At 46.8% G+C, this 22,218-nt stretch overlaps 1 protein-coding gene across 12 annotated transcripts in view; it reads right to left on the reverse strand.

The window, feature by feature from the left end:
• ANK1 (ankyrin 1) overlaps positions 1-22,218 on the reverse strand; it is a 324,523-nt gene that overhangs the window by 19,949 nt on the left and 282,356 nt on the right. For 11 of the 12 annotated variants that reach the window (XM_067470656.1, XM_067470654.1, XM_067470650.1 and 8 more), the window contains 5 exons: positions 20,356-20,487; positions 18,671-18,817; positions 10,346-10,735; positions 10,164-10,236; positions 3,297-3,570 (listed from right to left, as the gene is read on the reverse strand). In XM_067470656.1, the coding sequence (XP_067326757.1) occupies positions 3,297-3,570; positions 10,164-10,236; positions 10,346-10,735; positions 18,671-18,817; positions 20,356-20,487 (1,016 nt within the window). Of the gene's footprint in view, positions 1-3,296; positions 3,571-10,163; positions 10,237-10,338; positions 10,736-18,670; positions 18,818-20,355; positions 20,488-22,218 lie in introns of those variants that run through there. The other variant, XM_067470658.1, reaches the window with a different exon arrangement.

The raw sequence follows: 22,218 nt of genomic DNA on the forward strand, positions 1-22,218 counted from the left end.
TTTGGGTTTTTTTGCGTTTCGATATTTAAAAGAATTCCGAATTTTTTTTTAAAAAAAGTTCGATATTTACGAAATTTCGTAAATGGTAAAAAAAATTACAAAACAATAACGAAACAATAACGAATCGATTCGTTAATGGCGGACGCGGCCGCACAATACGCTAAAAAACCTCCAAATGGGACAGGGGGAACTTTTGAAGCTTCCCTCTCCCTCTGTTGTTGACTGTTGGTGTGATATTATAATTTTTTTTCACTAATTAAACAAAAAAGAACTATAAAACTTGCCCCAGACATGCGGAAATAATAACGAAATGACCTCAAACCAATAACGAAACGAATACAAAACGAAATACGAAGCATTTACGAAACAAATTGAAAAATTCGTTTCGTTTTTAAGCTGCTCCAGAATGGTTCGTTATCGCTTCGTTAACAAAAAAAAATAACGAATTTTTAACGAATTACGAATTAACGAAACGAAACCGCCCAGCCCTACTAATCACCTCTCAACAAAAGACTGCCCCAGGCACTGCCAGGCCATCAAATGCTAATCAAGGTGGTCAGTTGAAACATTCATACCTCGCTCCAACAGAGAAGAGTTCTTTGTCCCACCCTGGACATTATGCCACAGATATATAAACCCATTTTCCTACTTCCAACAGACCTCAGTACCTCTGAACAAAATCTGGCTGCCAGTATTACAAAACTCTAAAATTAGAACAGCACAACAACAGAGAGGAAACAAACAAGGACATCTAATCACTTCTCAACAAAATATTGCCCCAGGCACTGCCAGGCCATCAAGCGTCCTTTGTCCCACCCTGGTCATTCCACAGATATATAAACCCCCTTTTCCTAGTTCCAACAGACCTCAGTACCTCTGAGGATGCTTGCCGTAGATGCAGGCGAAACGTCAGGAGAGAATGCCTCTGGAACATGGCCATATAGCCTGACAAAACCTACAACAACCCAGTGATTCCAGCCATGAAAGCCTTCGACAATAGAACGTGACTAAAGCCTGACTGGGGGATCTGGGGAGTTGTAGTTCCTAAAAAGTAACTTCTCCAATGTTTGCATGTCCTAAGTCTGGCACAGCGACCCACCAAGGTCAGGAATGCAGGGGAGCTTCTATTTCGGGTCCCTTTCAGAGGACTTCCCAATTTGGAAGCAAGCAAACAAGCCGCCCAGTTGCGGTTATAAATAGAGCTGGGAGGCGAAATGCAAGCCGGTGGACGGGCTCACGCCTGGTCCACTCTCCCCACGGCCCACATTGAAAGAAGTAAGCAGACGCCTGCTGATCCGCACTGCAAACCTCAGCAAGGAAGCCTGATTTTGCATATTTCCCTACAACAGCAAGAGAGGGAGAAAGCGAGAGAGAGTCCTAAAACAAGCAGGAAACACAACACTCCCAGGAAATCCCAAATGGGACCGTGAAAACCCTCACACGGCTTTGGCAATTTCAGAGAATTTCTCCTTGTAACATTAGCTTTCCTTAAACATTCTGCAATGAAACTATTCTAGGTTGCTGTGAGTTTTCCAGGCTGTCTGGCCATCTTCCTGAAGCATTCTCTCCTGACGTTTCGCCTGCATCTATGGCAAGCATCCTCACAGGTAGTGAGGTCTGTTGGAACTAGGAAAATGGGGATTATATATCTGTGGAATGACCAGGTTGCTGTGAGTTTTCCAGGCTGTCTGGCCATGTTCCAGAAGCATTCCCTCCTGACGTTTCGCCTGCATCTATGGCAAGCATCCTCAGAGGTAGTGAGGTCTGTTGGAACTAGGAAAAAGGGTTTATATATCTGTGGAATGACCAGGTTGCTGTGAGTTTTCCAGGCTGTCTGGCCATGTTCCAGAAGCATTCTCTCCTGACGTTTCACCTGCATCTATGGCAAGCATCCTCAGAGGTAGTGAGGTCTGTTGGAACTAGGTAAATGGGTTTATATATCTGTGGAATAATGACCAGGGTGGGACTCACAGGTTACTGTGAGTTTTCCAGGCTGTCTGGCCATGTTCCAGAAGCATTCTCTCCTGACCTTTTGCCTGCATCTATGGCAAGCATCCTCAGAGGTAGTGAGGTCTGTTGGAAGTAGGAAAAAGAGTTTATATATCTGTGGAATGACCAGGGTGGGGACTCACAGGTTGGTGTGAGTTTTCCAGGCTGTCTGGCCATCTTCCTGAAGCATTCTCTCCTGACGTTTCGCCTGCATCTATGGCAAGCATCCTCAGAGGTAGTGAGGTCTGTTGGAACTAGGTAAATGGGTTTATATATCTGTGGAATGACCAGGGTGGGACTTGCAGGTTGCTGTGAGTTTTCCAGGCTGTCTGGCCATGTTCCAGAAGCATTCTCTCCTGACATTTCGCCTGCATCTATGGCAAGCATCCTCAGAGGTAGTGAGGTCTGTTGGAACTAGGAAAAAGGTTTTATATATCTGTGGAATAATGACCAGGGTGGGACTCACAGGTTGCTGTGAGTTTTCCAGGCTGTCTGGCCATGTTCCCGAAGCATTCTCTCCTGACCTTTTGCCTGCATCTATGGCAAGCATCCTCAGAGGTAGTGAGGTCTGTTGGAAGTAGGAAAAAGGGTTTATATATCTGTGGAATGACCAGGGTGGGAACTCACAGGTTGCTGTGAGTTTTCCAGGCTGTCTGGCCATCTTCCTGAAGCATTCTCTCCTGACGTTTCTCCTGCATCTATGGCAAGCATCCTCAGAGGTAGTGAGGTCTGTTGGAACTAGGAAAATGGGGTTTATATATCTGTGGAATAATGACTAGGGTGGGACTCACAGGTTGCTGTGAGTTTTCCAGGCTGTCTGGCCATGTTCCAGAAGCATTCTCTCCTGACGTTTCGCCTGCATCTATGGCAAGCATCCTCAGAGGTAGCGAGGTCTGTTGGAACTAGGTAAATGGGTTTATATATCTGTGGAATGACCAGGGTGGGACTTGCAGGTTGCTGTGAGTTTTCCAGGCTGTCTGGCCATGTTCCCGAAGCATTCTCTCCTGACGTTTCGCCTGCATCTATCTATGACAGACACTGTCAGAGGTAGGGCTTGGCCTCATGTAAGCCGCTCCCCTTGGGGAGATGGTGGCGGGGTATAAATAAAGTATTATTATTATTATTATTGTATTGTCGAAGGCTTTCATGGCTGGAATCACTAGGTTCCTGTGGGTTTTTTCGGGCTATATGGCCATGTTCTAGAGGCATTTTCTCCTGATGTTTTGCCTGCATCTATGGCAAGCATCCTCAGAGGTAGTGAGGTCATCCCTTCCCACTTGTCTGAACACCCCTGGGCATCGTCGTACCTGCGTTTGTCCGAAGAGGCTGCTCTCGGTGGTCTCCTTGAGCCACTGGGTGAGGCCCGTCCGCCTCCCCGGCTGGAGGCCCCAATCCTTGTGTGGCGGGGGGCTCTCCCTCTCCTCCGAGGAGTCAATGCGCATGTGCTCCGGCCTCTCCCGCTCCCGGCCACGCACCTTGTAGGGCACCGCCGGCCGCAACCTGGGCGGACTCAAGGACACTCCTTTGGGCAGGTCCGAGAAGGTCGAGATGAAGGAGCTCTCCACCGCCCATTCGCCCAGCCTGGAGACCACGGACACAGAGACAAGCAGGAAGGAGTTGGTGGGCACGAAAAGAACATGGCTAACATCATGGGAACAGGGGTCACTCAAGGACTGGGAAATTGTGTCAATGTGCTGGTACGGCTGTACCAGGAGCTCCAACTTCTTTCCCTTTCTATTGAGTTTTGCATCTATTCCAAAGTTCCATGCATTTTGCAATAAGGTGGCTTCCCTTGGTTTGCAATCATAGGGCCAATGGCACATCAATTATCATTATGTTCTTTAGTCCCGCCCCTTTTTCTGGGTTAAGGAGGGAAAGTCTGATCTGGCCATGGTGGTCCACGCTCTTGTTACATCCCGAATAGATTACTGCAACGCACTCTACGTGGGGTTGCCTTTGAAGACTGTTCCAAAGTTCCATGCATTTTGCAATAAGGTGGCTTCCCTTGGCTTGCAATCATAGGGCCAATGACCCATCATTTATCATTATGTTTGTACAGAAGTGTTTATTATAATGTGTTTAAATCTGTATTTGTGTTTTACATTGGTTGCCCTGTGGCTGGAGCGGCCCAGCAGTGAGAGACAGGTTGCCATGGAAACAAGGTGGGAGGAGCTTAGAGAGAAAAAGGTTTGAAAGTGACAGTTAAGTTTCAGTCAGGAGGAAGAGACCCTGAGAGTGAGAGCAGAGTCAGTTAAGGACTCTGAGAGAATAACAGAGTCAGGAGGAAGAGACCCTGAGAGTGAGAGCAGAGTCAGTTAGGGACTCTGAGAGAATAAGAGAGTCAGAGAAGAGACTCTGAGGAGTGAAGGAGTGTAGTGTTAGTTAGTGTTCGTGAATATTTCTTCAGCTAGGGAGCTGAAGGGTAAAACTCTGTTAGATTTCTTTAGTTAAAAAGAAATAACAGAGGCTTGGTGCGATTGCCAGTCGGTGGAAGACTGGAGTTCTATTATTTGATCCAGTATAGATCAAATTGTGAGAATATTCACAGCAGGGAACACTGAATAAAAGACACCTTCACTACAGCAAGAGTTTATAGTTGTAACATTAAAGGCTGAACTGTATCTCTACCAAGTCATATTGTAACCATCAAGTATATGCCAAGCATAACCTCTCCATATTGTAACCATCAAGTGAATGCCAAGCTGAACATCTTTATATTGAAACCACAAGCTTTGTTCAACAATAAACTTGTTCTATTTGTTATTTTAAAAACTGCCTCAGCTCCATTGATTTTACGTTTGGTGCATTCCACTCTACCAAAATCACCTCACAACATAAACAGAGACTAATAGAGACTTTAATACCAGCGTCTCTATACATTATGGTGGCAGTTTAATTAGCATTGTCGGAGGTTCCTTACAGTTTTGGTGGTCCCATTACTGTGGCGATAATACTTCCTTGCAATTGAGGTGACATTCGGTGGGATTACGCTTCTTTACAATGTTCTTTAGTCCCGCCCCCTTTTCTGGGTTAAGGAGGGAAAGTCAGATCTGGCCACAGTGGTCTACGCTCTTGTTACATCCCGAATAGATTACTGCAACGCACTCTACGTGGGGTTGCCTTTGAAGACTGTTCCAAAGTTCCATGCATTTTGCAATAAGGTGACTTCCCTTGGTTTGCAATCATAGGGCCAATGGCCCATCATTTATCATTATGTTCTTTAGTCCCGCCCCTTTTTCTGGGTTAAGGAGGGAAAGTCTGATCTGGCCACAGTGGTCCACGCTCTTGTTACATCCCAAATAGATTACTGCAACACACTCTACGTGGGGTTGCCTTTGGAGACTGTTCGGAAACTTCAATTAGCCAGATTTCTCACTGGAGCGTCATACAGGGAGCATACCACCCCTCTGTTATGTCAGCTCCATTGGCTGCCAATCCAGTTCTGAGCACAATTCAAAGTGCTGGTTTGACCTACAAAACCCTATACGCTTCCGGCCCAGCGTATCTGTCCGCTACGTCCCGCCTCGGAGTTTAAGATCTTTTGGGGAGGCCCTGCTCTTGGCACCACCTCTATCACAAGTGAGGTTGGGGGGACGAGGAGCAGGGCCTTCTCGGTGGTGGCCCCTCGCCTGTGGAATTCACTTCCCGGGGAAATTAGGTCATCAACATCCCTCCTCTCTTTTAGAAGGAAATTAAAAACATGGATATGGGACCAGGCTTTTGGGTAATCTGGCAGATAGACAAAGGACAAGCGATGACTAGAATAGATGGATTTGATAATGTGGAATGAATTTACAGACTCTGAGCTGGCAAACATTGAGCACTAGATTGGATTTTTATTGATTATGGTGTATAATTGATTGTTTTAATTGTTTTAATTACTGTTCATTAGGCTTGGGCAATCAAGAAAAAAATTGGTTCTAAACTCGTTTCATTTCTAGGGTGCGCTAGAGTTTCAAAATTCTGAGGACTTCCGAAATTTAAGATTTCGAAATTTCGAAATTTCCGAAGTTTCGTAAATTACAAATCGATTCGTAAATGGCGGACGTGATTGCACAATATGCTAAAAAAAAACCTCCAAATGGGACGGGGGGAACTTCTGAAGCTTCCCCCTCCCTCTGTTGTTGACTGTTGGTGTGATAAAACTAACAACAACTATATTATATTATATTATATTATATTATATTATATTATATTATATTATATTATATTATATTATATTATATTATATTATATTATATTATATTATATTATATTATATTGTTGTATATTATATTATTGTATATTATATTATATTATATTATATTATATTATATTATATTATAATATATTATAAAGCCTAGAGAAGACAATGATGCTGGGGAAAGTGGAAGGCAAAAGGAAGAGGGGCCGACCAAGGGCAAGATGGATGGATGGCATCCTTGAAGTGACTGGACTGACCTTGAAGGAGCTGGGGGTGGTGACGGCCGACAGGGAGCTCTGGCGTGGGCTGGTCCAGGAGGTTACGAAGAGTCGGAGACGACTGAACGAATGAACAACAACAACAATATATATAATATATTATTATATATTATTATATTATTATATTATATTATATATTATTGTATATTATATTATATTTTTATATATTATATTATAATAATATTATAATATTATATTATATATTATTATATTATATTACATTATATTATAATATATTACATATATTATATTATAATATGCAATTATAATATAATATAACAATAATATAGTAATATAATATATAATATAATAATATAATATACAATACTATAATATAATAGTATTATAATAATATAATAATAGTATTATAATAATATAATTATAATAATATATAATATAATATAATATATATTATATTATTATATTATTATATTATATATTATATTATAATTGTATATTATAAAATATAATTACTAAATTACGAAAATTGGAAAAATTGTTTCGATTCTTAATTACTCCTCACACTATTCCTGCATGGCTCGATATTGGATCGTAAGCTAATTTAAATACGAATTAATAACGAATAACGAAATTAACGAACTGGATCGCCCAAGCCTACTGTTTATATATGTTTTATTTTTATCTTATTGTTTGTGCTGGTATCGAATTGTGCCTTTTGTAAGCCGCCCTGAGTCCCCCCTCGGGGGTTGAGAAGGGCGGGGTAGAAGTGCGCAAAATAAATAAATAAATAAATAAAAATGGGACCTCTAGTTCAGTTCTCACAGAGAAGCCTTTCATACAGGACGTGAATCAGTTCCACCTGTAGAAAGCTTCGCCTTTTCCAGCTTTGCTGGGGGGATCCAGTCCCACAGCTCTACCGAGAACTACAGCAGAGCCTTTCTTGGGGAATTTAGTTCCACAACTCCACAGCCAGCCTTCGCTGGGAATTGAAAGCCTTCTTTCCTCTTGGAAATCTACTAAAGGACTCTGTTTGGTAAGGACCACTCGCGGCAGCCATAACGCAATTGGGACCGGGTGTAAGGGGTCCATGCCAGATTGCCCAGGGAGGGGGTCAAGGATTTCCCTCGTAGGAGGAAGAAACAGTTTATGAAGAAAGTTGCCTGTCCCTTGTGGACAAGATTTAAGCAAGCCACCAGTTGACTCAAAGCCTTGAAGTATCTGTTTGATATATTGAAGATTTAAGCAACAATAAAACTTTGTTGAACTTGCTAAGTCTTTGTGTGGGGAAATCCAAAAGGCCTCTCAGCCGAGGCACCCCCGGCGTCCCGTTGGGCATTCAGAAAACACGTCCTGTCTACAGACTTTTTCACAGGCCCAGAGCGCGACAGCACAGTCAACCTTTCATCTTGTTGGAAATAACAACAAGATGAAAGTCGGATCTGGCCAGAATGGTCCATGCCTTAGACACCTCCAGTTTGGACTACTGTAATGCACTCTACGTGGGGCTGCCCTTGAAAACGGTCCGGAAATTTCAATTGGTACAACGGGCGGCCGCCAGGTTACTAACTGGTGCTTCTTACAGAGAGTGGTCAACCCTCCTGTTTAAGGAACTCCACTGGAGATGGTGGCGGGGTATAAATAAAGTTATTATTATTATTATTATTATTATTATTATTATTACAACCTTCCTAGCCTTCATTATTGTGTTAGTTAATGTATAGATTTGCTAACGTATATGCTGATTCGCCAGATTGACTGACCTCTTTGGTGTGGTAGGGGCTACAGACATGTGATTGTACGGAGCATGTTCAGACTCAAGACTCTATTTCAGTGTTTCTCAACCTGGGGGTCGGGACCCCTGGGAGAGGTCACGAGGGGGTGTCAGAAGTGTCACCAAAGACCATCAGAAAACACAGAATTTTCTGTTGGTCATGGGGGTTTGGTGTGGGAAATTTGGCCCAATTCAATGTTGGCCATGTAGGTAGTATGCCAAGTTTGGTGCAGATCCACTGTGGACTGGGTTCAGAGTGCTCTTTGATTGTATAGGTGAACTATAAATCCAAGCAACTACAACTCCCAAATGTCAAGGTCTATTTTCCCCAAACTCCACTAGTGTTCACATTTGGGCATATTGAGTATTTGTGCCAAGTTTGGTTCATATCCATCATTGTTTGAGTCCACAGTGCTCTCTGGATGAAGGTGAACTACAACTCCCAAACTCAAGGTCAATGCCCACCAAACCCTTCCAGTATTTTCTGTTAGTCATGGGTTTTTTTTTCGTGGGAACTTTGGCCCAATTCTATCATTTTGGTGGGGTTCAAGGTGCTCTTTGACTGTAGGTGAACTATAAATCCCAGCAACTACAACTCCCAAATGTCAAGATTCTATTTTCGCCAAACTCCACCAGTGTTCACATTTGTGCATATTGAGTATTCGTGCAAAGTTTGGTCCAGATCCATCATTGTTTGAGTCCACAGTGCTCTCTGGATGTAGATGAACTACAACTCCAAAACTCAAGATCAGTGTCCACCAAACCCTTCCAATATTTTTTGTTGGTCATGGGAGAACTGCATGCCAAGGTTGGTTCAATTCCATCCTTGGTGGGGTTCAGAATGCCCTTTGATTGTAGGTGAACTATAAATCCCAGAAAGTACAACTCCAAAATGACAAAATCAATCCCCCCCCCGTCAACCCCACCAGTATTCAAATTCAGATATATCGGGTATTGGTGCCAATTTTGGTCCTGGACAACATGCAATGGCCAATTCTCTCACACCAGAAGTGACTTGCAGTTTTTCAAGTTGCTCCTGACACGAAAAAAAACCCCCGAATTTTGCCATTGATGTTGTTGTGAACCGTTTTGAGTTCCCACAGCAGTGAGAACAGCGGAATATAAATGTAACACATCGATATAAATAAAAATGTAATGTTCGTTTGTGGGATTAACAGAACTCAAAAACCACTGGACGAATTGACACCAAATTTAACCCAATGTATGTCCTTCACTCAAAAAAATTGATTTTGTCATTTGGGAGTTGTAGTTGCTGGGATGTATAGTTCACCTACAATCAAAGAGCATTCTGAACCCCACCAACGATGGAATTGAACCAAACTTGGTGCACAGTTCTCCCATGACCAACAGAAAATACTGGAAGGGTTTGGCAGGCAGTGTCCTTTGGTTTTGGAGTTGTAGTTCACCTACATCCAGAGATCACTGTGGACTCAAACAATGATGGATCTGGACCAAATACTCAATATGCCAAAATGTGAACACTGGTGGGGTTTGGCGAAAATAGAATCTTGGCATTTGGGAGTTTGTAGTTGCTGGGATTTATAGTTCACCTACAATCACAGAGCATTCTGAACCCCACCAATGATGGAATTGAACCAAACTTGGCACACAGTTCTCCCATGACCAACAGAAAATACTGGAAGGGTTTGATGGGCAGTGTGTCCTTTGGTTTTGGAGTTACAGTTCATCTACATCCAGAGAGCACTGTGGACTCAAACATTGATGGATCTGGACCAAACTTGGCACAAATACTCAATATGCCAAAATGTGAACACTGGTGGGGTTTGGCGAAAATAGAATCTTGACATTTGGGAGTTGTAGTTGCTGGGATTTATAGTTCACCTACAATCACAGAGCATTCTGAACCCCACCAGTGATGGAATTGGGCCAAACCAAATAAATAATAATAAATAATATTGAGGAGGAGCAAGGCAATGATCCGGAGGTCTCCCGGCCGTACCTGTCTTTGCCCTTGTCCACGACGCGGCTGACCGAGGGCGACTCCGTGATGCGGGCTTGCACCTTCTGCTGGCCTGAAAGGAGAGAGAGGTGACTGTGGGAAACCGCCCCGGCAGAGGCCCCGCTCCTCCCCGAGGCCCGCCTGGTGCTCGCCGTCTGGCCTCCTCCCCTCTGACCTCTGACCTTCCTCCTGCTCTAGCATGTCCATCAGGCCATTCATGGCGTCTGAGTCCACGGTGTCGTCCTCGACCAGGTCCATGGAGCCCAGCGGGTCGGGGCCGTGGACTTCCTCCGGGATGTGTCCCGGGAAGCGGCCTTCGCTCGTGGCGTCCGAGTCCTCGGCCTTGCTGCACTCCAGGGAGGAGTCTTCGGCGGTCACCAGCGAGGGGGTCAGCCCCGAGGACCACACCTGCATGTCCGACATCTCCATCAGGGCGTCCTGCTCGCTGGCGGCCATGGGGATGGCGTCCATAATGGCCACCTCGCTCCAGTACTGGTCAGCACGCAGCGGGGAGGGCAGCGCATAATGCAGGGAGGCGGGGGAGAGCAGCTCGTCCTGCAGCGAAGCGTAACCTGCATGGGCAGACAGAGGGCGACAGGCTGACAAAACGGAGCGGCCGCGGCGGCCTGTGTGGGAACGGGGCCTCGCAAAGGGAGCGGGGCCAACACCTTGCACGGCCAAAAGGCCCCGCTCCTAGCGCACTTCCCTAGCATTCCCCATCCGAGCGGTGAACCACCCGGTCCAACAGCAGTGAGATGGCAGGAGAAGGGAATGTTCTGCCCAGAAACCGGAAAGTTGCGTCCCTCTAGCCTTCTGCACCACGTTCCTCTCACCAGGCGCCCTCCAGATGTGGTTGGAAGTCCAATTCCCATCATCCCAGGCCCAAGCATTGGCAATGGTCAGGAGCCCTACCCAGTTGGGGAACATGGCTCTGCACGCTGCACATTTACTAAGTGAGGCATTCATTTCTTCTCATGCAACGCAGACATGAGGATGATCAAAAACATCCAAACATCCCCCTGGGCAACGTCCTTGCAGACGGCCAATTCTCTCACACCAGAAGCGACTTGCAGTTTCTCAAGTCGCTCCTGACACGACCAAAAAACAAAAACATTTACTAAGTGAGGCATTAAGTTCTTCTCATGAAAAAGGGACATGAGGATGGTCAAAAACATCCAAACATTCCCTGGGCAACGTCCTTGCAGACGGCCAATTCTCTCACACCAGAAGCGACTTGCAGTTTCTCAAGTCGCTCCTGACACGACCAAAAAACAAAAACATTTACTAAGTGAGGCATTAAGTTCTTCTCATGCAAAAGGGACATGAGGATGGTCAAAAACATCCAAACATTCCCTGGGCAACGTCCTTGCAGACGGCCAATTCTCTCACACCAGAAGCCACTTGCAATTTCTCAAGTCGCTCCTGACACGACCAAAAAACAACAACAAACCCTCAGAGGTTGAGGGGTCTGTTGGAAACAAGGCAAGTGGGACTTATATATCCATCCTTGTGGAATGTTGTCCAGGGTGGGAGAAAGAAAGACCCCAAGTCTGAATGTTGCTGTTGGCCACCTTGATTAGCATTGAATAGCCTGGCAGCTTCAAAGCCTGGGTGTCTTCTGCCTAGGGGAATCCTGTACTTGACTGTAAATAATGAGCAACACTCAAAAAATAGGGGAATTCCAGACAGGAAACAATTAGGGCCAGCTAACATCTCCCGAGAAAGGATTCCCCCAGGCAGGAAGCAGCCAGGCTTTGATGCTGCAAGGCCATTAAATACCAATCAAGGTGGCCAATTGAAACATTCACACCTACCTCAAGCATACAAGAGGTCCTTCTCCCACCCTGGACATTATTCCACAGATATATCGACCCCACTTGCCTCGTTTCCAACACAGTTCCCAATGTAGTCCTGACATCTCAGATACTTTCTGAGGAGCATCGAGAAGAGGGAGATTTAGGAACGTGTTTGCCCCATGTAGCACTTGGAAAATGGGTCCTGAATCCACCCCAAGGATGCCTTTGGACGCTTTTCGGGAGCAGAAAGCCGGAGGGAGCGACGAAGAAAGCCCGATCATGAAACCAATGCCACAGAGTTGTCTGCTTTCATACGTGAGGCTCAAATGACATGGACTTTCCTCTCTCATATGTAATTTGATTTATGGGTCTGTCAAAAATATGGAAGATTATTTGCATTGCAAACAAGCATTCCAACCAATGTGTTTTTTTTCCCCATTTGCAGTGAATATCGATTCCAACCAAAACGAACACGCAACGACTTTGAGCCTCATGTACGAGAGCGTCTTTCAAGTCTTTAATAGCACAAAGAGTCAAGTGTGTAGCCTCTCGAGATATAGTAAAAACTGCAAAACGGTTACATGTATGTACAGTTAGGCCCTTGGTATCCGTTGGGGTTTGGTTCCAAGACCCAAATCCGTGGATGCCCAAGTCCCATTTATATACACTGACACAGGAAAGTGCCGTCTCTTATAGAAAATGGCAAAACGAAAGTTTGCCTTTTGGATTTTAAAATATATATATATGTTCAAGCCGTGGAGGGTTGAATCCACAGAGACAGATTCCACGGATACGGAGGGTCAACTGCCTTGGCTGTGTATATTAAAGCAGGAAATAACATAAATGACAGAAACCAGTTTGTGCAGAGTCTCAAAGGATAACCCTTGGATTGGCTGCTACACATTCAATTTTGCGTTTCCTTTCCAATATTAAAGACTTCAGGCTCGTTCGAATCTATTTGTTTCACTGGAAGCTTGTTTTCTTTCATTCAGGTTTTGATTTTTCTCAAAGAGAAATATCAAAGGATTGTGGCGCAGCTGGCTGAGTGTCATCTGCATTAAGATCACTCTGACCAAAAGGTCATGAGTTCGAAGCCAGCCCGGGTTGGAGTGGGTTTCCAACCAATTGTGTAGCCTGTTGTCGACCTTTGCAACGCGAAAAACAGTTGCATCTGTCAAGTAGGAAAATTAGGTACCACCTTAAAGTGTGGGGAAGCTAAATTAACTAATTTATGAGGCCATAAAGAAGACTCCAGCAAAGCACTCCAGTGGGGAAGCATGTGGGGAATGCGGAAGTACTTCATCAGTGTCGCAGATGGACGATGAAAGCGACAGCTCCCCTGGCGGCCAGAAAACGTTAAATAGCCTCTGTGTATGTCTGTCTATGTTGTATGTCAAAATTGGCATTGAATGTTTGACATATATGTGTACACTGTAATCTGCCCTGAGTCCCCTGCGGGGTGAGAAGGGCGGAATATAAATACTGTAAATAAAGGTATAGATAAAGGTTTTGCCCTGACATTAAGCGTATTTGTGTCCGACTCTGGGACTCATCTTCTAAGCCGAAGAGCCGGCGTTGTCCGTAGACACCTCCTAGGTCATGTGGTCAGCATGACTGCATGGAGCGCCGTTACCTTCCAACAGAAGTGGTACCTACTGATCTACACACATTTGGATGTTTTCAAACTGCTAGGTTGGCAGGAGCTGGGGTTCCCAGCAGGAGTTCACCCCGCTCCCCAGATTTGAACCGCCAACCTTTTGGTTAGCAAGTTCAGCAGCTCAGCGGTTTATCCCGCTGCTCCACTGGGGCCCCCCTAAAGTGTAAAGACTGCATGGAGCGCCATTACCTTCCCACAGAAGCGGTACCTACTGATCTACTCACATTTGCATGTTTTCGAACTGCTAGGTCAGTAGAAGCTGGGGCTAACAGCGGGAGCTCACCCCACTCCCTGGATTCAAACCGCCAACCTTTCAAGTTGGCAGCTCAGTGGTTTAACCCGCTGTGCCATCAGGGGGGGCTAAGCAAAGGTCAAATAACTATTAATTAGGATTTGTTATTGTTGTGTGCTTCGTTTTGTCTGTGGGCTGCACCAACTCCTTGTCAGGGCCGTATCCGGCCCGCGGGCCGCATATTGTTCCGGCTGGATCTAAACGTATTGCCAGGAAAAAAATGCATTTCCAGATTCCCCTCATCAATACCAACTTAGGATGAAGCCTAAATAGTTTCAACCATATTTTCTATATATACGTTTCCTCTTTCCTTTGATCTGTTCCCTCACCTGGGCCCCCACTCCGTCAACATTCAGACTGACGATACTTCAGGCCCGTTTACTCATAGGATCTCTATAAGCTATGATGTGCACGTGCACAGATGGCACTGACTTAAAAACAGCCATAGCCATGGGTATGTATTTCCCCCCCCGCCAGGGGCAAAAGGGCTCCCGTGTATCGTATGACTTTGCTCCATGCAGCCCTTGGAGAGTGTCGTTGTGCAGCTGCAGCCGGACTTTGCCTGCTCGGCAATGCGTGGGGAGGAGAGGGTCTTTCTGCCAGGCAGGCTCGGGGCGGTGGCGCAGCCCTCCCCTTTCCGTTGGGGCCTGCAAAGCAGCTGTGAGGCAAGGAAGGGAAGCCAGGAGAAGGGAAGCAGCCAAAGGCCAAAGTGGTGAGACGAGAAAGGCATGCCAAGTCGAGCCGCGCGCACGTCATGCATCGGTCAGCGCAGCAAAAGCGCTCGGACAACTGAGCCCAGGGAAGAGAAAGACAGAGAGGAAGAGACAGTGGAGACAGGCAATGGAGGAAGAAGAGGAGGAAGAAGAAGAAAAGGAGGAGAGGAAAAAGGTCAAGAGGCGGCCCGAGGGCAACAAGGAATGGCACCCACTGCCCAGCCATCTCAGGAGGAACCGAGTGGAAGAAGGCAGCCTGTCCTGGGTTGGAAGAGACCTCGTGGACAACCAGTCCAACCCCATTCTACTAAGGAGCAGGAAAATCACATTCAAAGCACCCCTGACTCTGAGCCCTGACCCCTGACTATCAAACTCTGAGGCAGAGAGTTCCACTGCTGAACAGCTTTCACAGTCAGGAAGTTCTTCCTCATGTTCAAGTGGAATCTCCTTTCCTGTAGTTTGAAGCCATTGTCCCATTGTGTCCTAGAAAGGAAGCCTGCTCCCTCCTCCTCTGTATGACTTCCCCTCACATATTGAAACCTGGCCCTCATCATGTCTCCTCTCAGCCTTCTCTTCTGCAAGCTAAACATGCCCAGCTCTTTCAGCCACTCCTCATAGGGCTTGTTGTCCAGACCCTTGTCCATTTTAGTCCAGGTATGGGTAAACCCAGGCCTGGGGGCCAGATGCGGCCCCTCGCCCTCTTTTCTCAGGTCCTCCTCTCTCTCACCATCCTACCCTTCTCTCTTTCCTTCCTCCTTCCCTCCCTCTTTCTCCCTCCCTTCCACCCTCAAATCCTTCCTTCTCTCTCTCTCTTTCTCCTTCCTTCCTTCCTTCCTTCCTTCCTTCCTTCCTTCCTTCCTTCCTTCCTTCCTTCCCTTCCTTTTGTCTTTCCTTCCTTCTCTCTTTCCTCCCTCCCTTCCCTCTCTCTTTCTTCTTCCCTTCCACCCCTCTCTCCCTTTCTCCTTCCTTCCATCCTTCCTTCCTTCCCTCCCTCCCTTTCTCCTTCCTTCCTTCCTTCCTTCCTTCCTTCCTTCCCTCTCTCCCTTTCTCCTTCCTTGCTTCCTTCCTTCCTTCTCTCCCTCCCTCCCTCCCTTTCTCCTTCCTTCCTTCCTTCCTTCCTTCCTTCCTTCCTTCCTTCCTTCCCTCCCTCCCTCCCTCCCTCCCTCCCTCCCTCCCTCCCTCCTTCCTTCCTTCCTTCCTTCCTTCCTTCCTTCCTTCCTTCCTTCCTTCCTTCCTTCCTTCTCTCCCTCCCTCCCTCCCTTTCTCCTTCCTTCCTTCCCTCCCTCCCTCTTTCTCCCTCCCTTCCTTCCCTCCCTCCCTCCCTCCCTCCCTCCCTCCCTCTCTTTCTCCTTCTCCCCTTCCTTCCTTCCTTCCTTCCTTCCTTCCTTCCTTCTCCCTCCGCCCTATGACTTCCCATCACATATTGATGCATGGCCCTCATCAGGTCTCCTCACAGCCTGCAGGCGAAACATGCCCAGCTCTTTAAGCCACTCCTCATAGCATTTGTTCTCCAGACCCTTGATCCTTTGAGCCTCCCTCCTCTGGACACATTCCAGCTTAGAGTGAACTCCCTTCAATGGCGGTGCCCAGAATTGGACACAGTGTGATTCCTATCCTATGCTCGTGCCCCAGAGAGACAGAATGGAAGAGTTGTTGAGGAGTTGGGTATTCAGTCAGATAACTAGGTTCCATCAGCGCTGCCTCCGGAAAATCCTGCAAATCTCTTGGGAAGACAAGTGGACAAATGTCAACGTGCTGGAAGAAGCAAAGACCACCAGCATTGAAGTGATGGTCCTCCGCCATCAACTCTGCTGGATGGCCACATTGTCCGGATGCCCAACCACTGTCTCCCAAATGTTGGAGGACAGGAAAAGAGATTGAAAGATGGGCTCAAAGCCAACTTTAAAAACTCTGGCATAGGCACTGAGAATTGGGAAGCCCTGGCCCTTGAGAGCTCCAGCTGGAGGTCAGCTGTGACCAGCAGTGCTGCAGAATTTAAAGAGGCACGAATGGAGGACGAACGAGAGAAACGTGCCAAGAGGAAGGCATGTCAAGGCAACCCAGACCGGGACCACCTTCCACCTGGAAACCGATGCCCTCACTGCGGGAGAACATGTGGGTCAAGAGTAGGGCTCCACAGCCACCTACGGACCCACCGACAGAACATCGATCCTACTCGGACTACGAGGGATCACCTAAGGAACGATTCAGTCAGATAACTAGGTTATGCATTCTTCAAGGCAAGGCTAACCAGGCACATTGCCTGTGGTTCTCTTCGCAGCACATCTTCTGCGCCACCTCCTCCTTTATGTTTCCTTTCTGAACCACACCGCATGTCCTACCACCTTGCTCTCTGCAACTCCATATCCTACGTTTCAGTCTCCGCCGCTCAGCCCTTTCCTCGCATTGCTAATTCCTCTGCATTTTTACTTCTTCTTAAAAGTCTGCATGCCTTTGCAAACAGTGTGTGTGAAGTCCCATCTAGTTTGGCCCTAAGACTTCAAGACTCAGCTGCATGCCCAGCCGTTCCTGCTGGACTTCTGGCTGCGCTCTGGGATGCAACACACGGCAGGATCTGTGTGAAGTCCCGTCTAGTTTGGCCCCAAGACTTCAAGACTCGGCTGCATGCCCAGCCATTCCTTCTGGACTTCTGGCTGCGCTCTGGGATGCAACACACGGCAGGATCTGTGTGAAGTCCTGTCTAGTTTGGCCCCAAGACTTCAAGACTCGGCTGCATGCCCAGCCGTTCCTTCTGGACTTCTGGCTGCGCTCTGGGATGCAACACACGGCAGGATCTGTGTGAAGTCCCATCTAGTTTGGCCACAAGACTTCAAGACTCGGCTGCATGCCCAGCCGTTCCTTCTGGACTTCTGGCTGCGCTCTGGGATGCAACACACGGCAGGATCTGTGTGAAGTCCTGTCTAGTTTGGCCCCAAGACTTCAAGACTCGGCTGCATGCTCAGCCGTTCCTTCTGGACTTCTGGCTGCGTTCTGGGATGCAACACACGGCAGGATCTGTGTGAAGTCCCGTCTAGTTTGGCCCCAAGACTTCAAGACTCGGCTCCATGCTCAGCCGTTCCTTCTGGACTTCTGGCTGCGCTCTGAGATGCAACACACGGCAGGATCTGTGTGAAGTCCCGTCTAGTTTGGCCCCAAGACTTCAAGACTCGGCTGCAAGCTCAGCCGTTCCTTCTGGACTTCTGGCTGCGTTCTGGGATGCAACACACGGCAGGATCTGTGTGAAGTCCCGTCTAGTTTGGCCCTAAGACTTCAAGACTCGGCTGCATGCTCAGCCGTTCCTTCTGGACTTCTGGCTGCGCTCTGAGATGCAACACACGGCAGGATCTGTGTGAAGTCCCGTCTAGTTTGGCCCCAAGACTTCAAGACTCGGCTGCATGCTCAGCCGTTCCTTCTGGACTTCTGGCTGCGCTCTGGGATGCAACACACGGCAGGATCTGTGTGAAGTCCCGTCTAGTTTGGCCCCAAGACTTCAAGACTCGGCTGCATGCCCAGCCGTTCCTTCTGGACTTCTGGCTGCGCTCTGGGATGCAACACACGGCAGGATCTGTGTGAAGTCCCATCTAGTTTGGCCCTAAGACTTCAACACTCGGCTGCATGCCCAGCCATTCCTTCTGGACTTCTGGCTGCGCTCTGGGATGCAACACACGGCAGGATCTGTGTGAAGTCCCATCTAGTTTGGCCCCAAGACTTCAAGACTCAGCTGCATGCTCAGCCGTTCCTTCTGGACTTCTGGCTGCGCTCTGGGATGCAACACACGGCAGGATCTGCGCATACCGCGGGGATCTCCTGGTTTTGGTTTCCCCAAGGCGCAAGATGGGACCTTAAGGCTAGCAACACAAAAAGCAGCTGCCAGGAAGATAGAGAGATAGCAGGACACAGCCGGTTGCCCGAGTTGAGCTGAGAGACTACAGGACAGGCCAAAGGGGCAACAGAGGAAGATGGGCACAGAAGGGCTGAAGGGCCTGGGAGACCTCGCCTTGCGCATGTGACTGTGGGTCTGCTGGAGAAGGGTCCGGGCCGGGACTCACCATTCATCTGGGAGGGCGAGAGGGAGTAGTCTCTGTTGGAGTAGCGCTTGTCACCCTTCAGGCCCCGGCTCTGCCGCGCCGAGCCTTCCAACATGTTGATGATCTCGCTGCGGTCAATGTTGCGGAGGGCCGTGTAGAGGTTCTCCACTGTCAAAGGACGAGAAGGAAAAGAGGAATCAGCAAGGACGTCGCGCTGAAAGAAGGGTGCGTCATGAGATCTGGTGTGGGAGGCATCAACGACAAGCATTTCTCCGTTGCATTGAATTAGTTAATCATGTCTCACTGACAGAATAGTCAGGGTTTTTTGTGTGTGTGTCAGGAGCGACTTAAGAAACTACAAATCACTTCTGGAGTGAGAGAATTGGCGGTCGGCAAGGATGTTGCTCGGATGTTTTTGACGTTTTACCATCCTTGCGGGAGGCTTCTCTCATGCCCCTTTTGCATGAGAAGATGGAGCTGACAGAGGGAGCTCATCCACACTCTCCCTGGATTTGAACCTCCGACCTGTGGGTCTTCAGTCCTACCAGCACAAGGGTTTAACCCATTGTGTCACTGGGGGCTCTAAAATAATAATAATAATAATAATAATAATAATAATAATAATAATAATGGCATTTAAAATGGGTCCCTACTGCATTTATTCTCCAGTGCAGATGGAGTGCTGTTACCTTCCTGCTGGAGCGGTACCTATTGATCTACTTACATTTGCATGTTTTTGAACTTCTAGGTTGGCAGAAGCTGGGGCTAACAGTGGGCGCTCACCGTACTCCCCAGATTCAAACCGCCAACCTTTTAGTCAGCAAGCTCAGTGGATTAACCTACTTTTTATTTTTTGTCGTGTCAGGAGCGACTTGAGAAACTGCAAGTGGCTTCTGGTGTGAGAGAATTGCCCATCTGCGCAGGGGACCCTTGGATGTTTTGATGTTTTTACCATCCTTGTGGGAGGCTTCTCTCATGTCCCCGCATGGGGAGCTGGAGCTGACAGAGGGAGCTCATCCACGCTCTCCCCAGATTCGAACCTGCGACCTGTCTGTCTTCAGTCCTGCCGGCACAAGGGTTTAACCTGCTGCGCCACTAGGAGTGCTAAAGGTAAAGGTAAAGGTTTCCTCTTGACATTAAGCCTGGTCATGTCCAACTCTGGGACTCCTGTGCTCATTTCCATTTCTAAGCTGAAGAGCTGGCGCTGTCTGTAGACACCTCCAAGGTTATGTGGCCACTGGCATTATTATTATTATTATTATTATTATTATTATTATTATTATTATTTGGGTGGGTGTTTGGCACCCAAATACCTGGGAGTCACTCTGGACCGTGCCCTGACCCACAAGAAGCACTGCCTGAACATCAGGCAAAAAGTGGGCACTAGAAACAATATCAGACGAAAGCTGACTGGCACAACCTGGGGATCACAACCAGACACAGTGAAGACATCTGCCCTTGCGCTATGCTAGGGTGCTGCTGAGTATGCAAGCCCAGTGTGGAACACACTGGAGCGGTACCTATTGATGATTTACTATAATTTGCTAACTCATATGTATTCTGCAAAGAATGTGGTGCTTCCACTGCACATCTCCTTGTGCAGAGTTCACACCTCATGAGAACTTGGACAAAGGAAAAACAGAAGTCGTCCCTCTCCCCATTACAAGGATGCCCGCAAGTTCTTCCGGCCGCTGTTCATGACTCACTGTTGGCACTCTGTCCCCCACGGCTGGTCCAGAGGTTCAGCAACGCCATGCTCTGCTCCAGCAGGGAGTTGGGGTTCTCCACACGGATCCTGTTGATGTCATCCACTCCAAACTGCAGCTCCCGGGCTAATTCTGTTGCAAGAGGCAAACGCAGAACGCAACGTGGCATCAGGCATACATCCAATAAAGCTTTTTACGTCTTCTCACAAGTCACACCCGCACTCCCCATAGTTCTGAATGAATGTTTCCCTGCTAGGACAGGGCCTGCACCTTGTTTTTGCAACAACAAGAACAAAAACAAACCCTGGACATTTCCCCTCAAACGGAATGGACTATCTAATAATTTTCAGGGATGGATGTGGCCTCGGAAGTGGTCTAGGGGTCGAAAAGTAGTCCCTGGAGTTTGCCTGCATCTGAGCTACACACATTCTTTTCCTAGTAGTAGTAGTAGTAGTAGTAGTAGTAGTAATAGATCCCAACAGACAACAGACAACGCATCCCAAATGTAGACTCTGCAAGGAAGTAGATGAAACAATAGATCCCATCCTCAGCTGCTGCAAGAAGATTGCGCAGACAGACTCCAAGCAGAGGCACAACACCGTTGCTCAGATAATCCATTGGAACTTGTGCCACAAAGACCATCTGCCTGCGACAAAGAACTATAATACTTATATAATAATAATAATAATAATAATAATAATAATAGATCCCATCCTCAGCTGCTGCAAGAAGATTGTGCAGACAGACTACAAGCAGAGGCACAACACCATTGCTCAGATGATTCATTGGAACTTGTGCCACAAAGACCATCTGCCTGCGACAAAGAACTATAATACTTATATAATAATAATAATAATAATAATAATAGATCCCATCCTGAGCTGCTGCAAGAAGATTGTGCAGACAGACTACAAGCAGAGGCACAACACCGTTGCTCAGGTGATCCATTGGAACTTGTGCCACAAACACCATCTGCCTGCCACAAAGAACTATAATACTTATATAATAATAATAATAATAATAATAATAATAATAATAATAATAATAATTTAAATAATAATAATAACAATAGATCCCATCCTCAGCTGCTGCAAGAAGATTTTGCAGACAGACTACAAGCAGAGGCACAACACCGTTGCTCAGGTGATCCATTGGAACTTGTGCCACAAATACCATCTGCCTGCGACAAAGAACTATAATACTTATATAATAATAATAATAATAATAATAATAATAATAATAATAATAGATCCCATCCTCAGCTGCTGCAAGAAGATTGTGCAGACAGACTACAAGCAGAGGCACAACACCGTTGCTCAGGTGATCCATTGGAACTTGTGCCACAAATACCATCTGCCTGCGACAAAGAACTATAATACTTATATAATAATAATAATAATAATAATAATAATAATAGATCCCATCCTCAGCTGCTGCAAGAAGATTGTGCAGACAGACTACAAGCAGAGGCACAACACCGTTGCTCAGGTGATCCATTGGAACTTGTGCCACGAATACCATCTGCCTGCGACAAAGAACTATAATACTTATATAATAATAATAATAATAATAATAATAATAATAATAATAATAATAATAGATCCCATCCTGAGCTGCTGCAAGAAGATTGTGCAGACAGACTACAAGCAGAGGCACAACACCGTTGCTCAGGTGATCCATTGGAACTTGTGCCACAAACACCATCTGCCTGCGACAAAGAACTATAATACTTTAATAATAATAACAACAAGAGATCCCATCCTCAGCTGCTGCAAGAAAATTGTGCAGACAGACTACAAGCAGAGGCACAACTACGTTGCTCAGATGATTCATTGGAACTTGTGCCACAAATACCATCTGCCT

The sequence above is a fragment of the Anolis sagrei genome, chromosome 7 (genome assembly GCF_037176765.1).
Source record: "Anolis sagrei isolate rAnoSag1 chromosome 7, rAnoSag1.mat, whole genome shotgun sequence".
Lineage (NCBI taxonomy): Eukaryota > Metazoa > Chordata > Lepidosauria > Squamata > Dactyloidae > Anolis > Anolis sagrei.